A 5000-nucleotide genomic window follows, 5' to 3' on the forward strand; every position below is an offset into this window, starting at 1 on the left:
CTGGTATTATTTAAACTGATGAGCAGGATTTGAACTCAGGACCCTAGGATCCAAAGCCCACCACCCTAACCATTAAGCCAACACCAGGCATGAGAATCTTTAATTTCATATATACGGAGGAAGAACATTGAATGATTCACTGAAACATTCGAATGGACTTCACTGAAACAGAAGCCTGAAGCAATTCTTCTTGTATACAATTTGACATTCCAAAGAATGGGAGGGAAGACATTTGGCAACTCAACTACAGGATTAGCTGATAAGCATTAGGCAAAATAACTCAAAACTGCAATAAGTGTCCACTTTGGGTGGAAGGGAGAGAATGACACAATCGTGGCAAAAGTTGCAGTGTTATCAATCAGGTCACCCTGTTTCATAGTAAGACATTCCTTTTATCAATATGTAGGTCAAAAGATGCTTGGGAAAAGGGAAACATTATTGACAGCCAATTCGACTATAGCATAAAAATTAAATGTATAAAGTACCAGCAGCAATTATAATGGAGAGTACATGAATATAATTATTTTTCTTCCACACCGCCCCACACACAACAAAACACATTATGGAAGAATGCGATCCTGGCTCCATTTAGACAAGAGCCCAACATCATAGATGTGAGGGATCTCTGGTCGCTCCTGGAAGATCGATCGGCTATCTCCATGTCGCCGACCTTTTCGAGCAGAACTAACTGGGGCAACACAACAACTACACCTATATATGAAAAGCACTCAATTTATCGCCTCTGCAGCTCAATGTCTTCTTATCCATGTCACTCGATGACTATCTATTCACCACCCAATGAAATATGAAACACAACTGCTCACCATTACTGTCATATCCTTAATATTATACCTCCATAGTCCACACCCACTAAACGCCTCCAAGCACCATCACGTTCATAATTATCATCGAAGTTCACAGAACATCGTCCCTCAAACAATATCCTCAACCACCCTCACCCCAATACTCACTTTTTGAAGCAATGCTTGTTTGTGAAATGAGAGTCCATCTGGCTATACTCCGGTGTGGACCTCTCCCCTTTCCCTTATGCAATATCAATATCGGCTCTAACCCACACTAACCTCAACATCTCCCCTCTGTCCATCCACCCCACAAACCACCACACATTATGACTAGCTGCCCTCCCAGATCCAACAAAGACCCCTCTTCAACACATTTAGTTCGCCAGGAGCGTCCGGCGGACGCTGCTCGATACCTGAGTTCCACCGGTCTTTCCATTTGACGAGAGATTGGGGCTATTAACAGCAACAACATTAAATGACATAATATTGATTGTCCACATAACTTTATTAGTTGCATGAAGTTTCATGCAATGGCTCCTCTATATTTTGTGCTTGACAGGAGGGAAAGGACAAGCGCTTCCTCCTCCAGAAGCTCAAAGCTCTGCACAACATTGCTCCGCACCCTCCGTTTCGTCGGGAACCACAAGTGAGTAGGTGCAGGAATGTATTTTGATGAAACGAGCCTGGGTTTGGACAGAATGAAGTTTCTGGAACAAAATGAAAGTGAGCGGCTCGTTTTGACACTTCGAGTTTGTTCCGAGTACGTTTGCACCCTCATCGGCTGACCACCTACGCTCTCAAGCCAAGCATTTGAAAGTTGTGACTATTAATTTTGTATGAGGATAAGTACCTGAATTGCCGTGTTGTCATGATTTACACCAAGCAGAATTCAAACATTTATTTTGCTATTGTGCAAATTCATTTGTAATATTCATGATGTTACTTTTTAAAATTATTATTATTAATATTATTTTTTCAAAAAAACTTTTTTTATACAACAAATCTTCAACTTCAGTTTTTTATTAAAAAAAAAATAATATGAATATGAATATTGCAAATGAATTTGCAAAATAGCAAAATAAATGTTTGAATTCTGCTTGGTGTAAATCATATTAATTTTGTTTCTATTTTATTGTGTTCTTATGATGTTCCATCTTGTCTAATTATCCTCAGCAGTTTCCTGCAGCTGATGCCCCCATCTCAAGCAACTTCCTTCCATCTCAAGATTATGAACATGAAATGGGTTTGTAAACCTATCATTTTTCTCCTCTCGGTCGTGCCTTTTTGCCATCTGATGGGGGTAGTAATTCTACTATTCGTTTGTCATCTCCAATGTTGTGGATTCTAATACTGTTGCAGCGACACCGTTGATCCATCCCCTCTGAACTTTGCCATTGTTACTGTGGAATTGTTGTGGAAGAAGAATCCAACTGCATCAAATATATATCTCACTTGGAAAGAAAGCTACCATCCTTTGATCTATGAGTGTTCGGGACAGACGTTCCTGTTAGATCCGCTCGTGAGCGTAGCAAGCAGGGGATGGAGAAGGCGTATCGTGGGTGCAGAATTGAGGGTCATTTAGCTAATTTCAATCGTTGCATTCGTAAAATTAGTATAGGCCTCAATATGCTAAATATTGATGGCTGTTCGGTTATCCGTGGTTAATAGCATTAATCTGTGGACCCAAAGGGCAATCTGGGAATCGCTTATGTTTTGGGGGGGGGGGAGGGTAGTTTTTAATACAAAGTCTGAATTGTAGTTGTAAAATTTTGTGAGCAGTGTGAGGTCCTTATCCTATTACCCCAGGCTTTTTAAGAAGTAGATTTTCAGGCTTCAGGACGGTAGATGACGGGAGAAACGACCGATATTAAAATAGTTCTGCATGCAGACGCTCTCAGAGAACGAGTACAATAGCTGCTCCCGTTCCTTGAGGGACCAGGTAAGGCGAATCAGATGACTTGGTCCCAACCAATTTCCCCCCAAACACCCCTAATCGATCAGGATGCAAACCACCATGCCACCACATTGGGCTGCACCCAATATCATTGTTGTCCCTGCCGTCATTTATAAGGAAGGGAGCTCGAGGGCTTTTCGGCGGGAAACTTTCTCAGACATTCACACAACTTTCTCCCCGATGTTTTGCATTTCTGTTTGTTGTACGTTTAATCGTTATATTTATTTATTTTGAGAGGTCATAGTCGTACCTCCAGTGACAGCCGATTATGAAGCAAATTCCTGACCCATGGTAGACCACTCGGATCGGCGATTTTTAATTCTTATTTTCTCGTTTTGTTGAGATGGCATTGCTGAAAATTATTTTTCTCAATTGGCCATTTAGCCTTTGTTGTTGTCATTTGTTTGTAAGCAGCTGAAATACCTCCAAATGGTCACGGACCTCTGATTGAGATGAGCAATCTTCCACCAGCAGGCAAGAACCTTAATCACAACTTGGTTTCTACCACTGGTTTCATTCAAAATAACGTGTCGTCGCAACTCCTCACCGTCATTCTTTCATTCATAAATTACTTTTCCATTCCTGCATATTTTTCTTCTTCCATTCTTAAGTTGATCTGTTCTTTGCACCTCTTCATTCATTGGCACGCGTTCTTGACGTCAGATTACCCGGTGGAGCCCGTGAGTCATCACTCGAGATTCGGATCCCATCACAACCTATTACCAGGTTTGTACTCAACGCATGGATATGCACATCACTATCCCCATGCATTTTTATTTAAAAATATTGGCATTGCCCCTGAGCTCACCTGGTAAAACCAGGGAACCGCTGGTAGGCATGGATGACCCACAAAATATGTAAATTAGCTGATGGCTTGAACAAACTTGTGACAGCACTATACAGAGATTATTCTTTCCAAGTTGCATCTCGATTGGGTGAATATTTTTTTGAGAAGACAAACGTAGTCATCCTTGAATCATAATGACCTTCGACCTTTAAATATACCGACTTGATATGCAATTTTATGATGGGATTTGCAAGGCATCAGGATGCCTTGGTCCTCAGAAGTTCTACAAAGTTTGTTGAGATAGAACTCTTAGTTTTAGCATTGTGGGTGATGAAGGTTATGGTCAAGATTCATCAAAATTGTGTGTGTAGAAAAGAAAAGTTTCAGAGAAGAAAATAAATACATATTTTAGGGGTCTACACACCCTTGTAGACTCTTTAACCTTGGTTTTATTTTATTTTATGTTTTTTGTTAATGCCGTGAGCAAACTTTAGTCCATCACTGGTGATGAAGGTTGTGGTCAAGTTTCATTGAAATTGTGTGTATGGTTTCGGAGAAGATTGGAGTGTTTACATACTGACTCACTGACGGACACCATGCGATGCTAATACCTCACCTGAACTATGTTCCAGGTGATCTAAAAATGGAGGGGGTGGGCGGATATTGTAATCGGGTCCGACACGCTATCTCCTCCAAGACGTTTGTGCGGAAATTTACCAAACATGGTAGTTATGATCATCACATGGCAACAAGGTGCGACAGTCGTATCAATTTTGGCTCCACCCCCCTGGTGTCGGGTCAAAAGGTCAAACGCCAAAAAATGCAATTCCGGAACATAAGCATAACCTTGTTCAGACTCTTCTTCTTTTCAAGAAACCCTTGGTGGAAGGGGGAGGTGGTGGGGGGGGGGTGTAAGACTTATGATCGATGCCCTTTTAATAATGTGATGTTTACTTCTGCAGAACCAGATGTCTGACGGGCTGTGCACGCGAGCAGGAAGTTTCTTCGATTGCCTTTGACCTTCAGTCACATTATCGGCACAGATCGATGTTTGTTTGGGTTGAAACAAAATTATTAATCTTTTTCCTGATTGTAAAGATGGTTTGAAGACCCCTTTTATGATTTGTAGTCGGTCTGTTGTTGGGGATGTACATCAACTCGTTTGGTTTGTATACTCTCCATGAAGCTGCTATCCCAATGATTATTGATTATTTTTGTTGTTTATATAATAATCACTTTTTTTTTATATATACCGTATGTTTTATATGTTGACATGGACCTCTGCCTTTGAAGCACTGCATAGGTTTGTATGCTTCATGAAGAATTTGATGAAGGAATTACTAGAGCCTTTGGTATTGTATATGGTTCCTTGATAGTATCAGACAAGTCATCAGTTAAAGGGTTTTGCATAACCGATTTAAAAAAAATAAAAATAAAAATAAAACGGTTCCACCTC

The 5000-nt window shown here is 40.6% G+C and overlaps 1 protein-coding gene across 4 annotated transcripts in view; it reads left to right on the forward strand.

Annotated features, from left to right (window-relative positions):
• The window catches only part of LOC147010001 (transmembrane channel-like protein 5), a 49767-nt gene that overhangs the window by 44098 nt on the left and 669 nt on the right, over nucleotides 1–5000 (forward strand). Inside the window, exons 18-22 of one of the 4 annotated variants that reach the window (XM_085861020.1) lie at nucleotides 1363–1449; nucleotides 1977–2046; nucleotides 3169–3231; nucleotides 3421–3483; nucleotides 4507–5000. The exon at nucleotides 4507–5000 is cut by the window's right edge and continues 669 nt beyond it. In XM_085861020.1, coding sequence (XP_085717146.1) covers nucleotides 1363–1449; nucleotides 1977–2046; nucleotides 3169–3231; nucleotides 3421–3483; nucleotides 4507–4520 — 297 coding nt within the window. In that variant the 3' untranslated portion in view covers nucleotides 4521–5000. The remainder of the gene's footprint in view (nucleotides 1–1362; nucleotides 1450–1976; nucleotides 2047–3168; nucleotides 3232–3420; nucleotides 3484–4506) is intronic. The other 3 variants (XM_085861021.1, XM_085861022.1, XM_085861023.1) reach the window with 3 other exon arrangements.

The sequence above is a fragment of the Eptatretus burgeri genome, chromosome 17, assembly GCF_056783735.1.
Source record: "Eptatretus burgeri isolate ZD-2024b chromosome 17, Ebu_testis_v1, whole genome shotgun sequence".
Taxonomy (NCBI): Eukaryota; Metazoa; Chordata; class Myxini; order Myxiniformes; family Myxinidae; genus Eptatretus; species Eptatretus burgeri.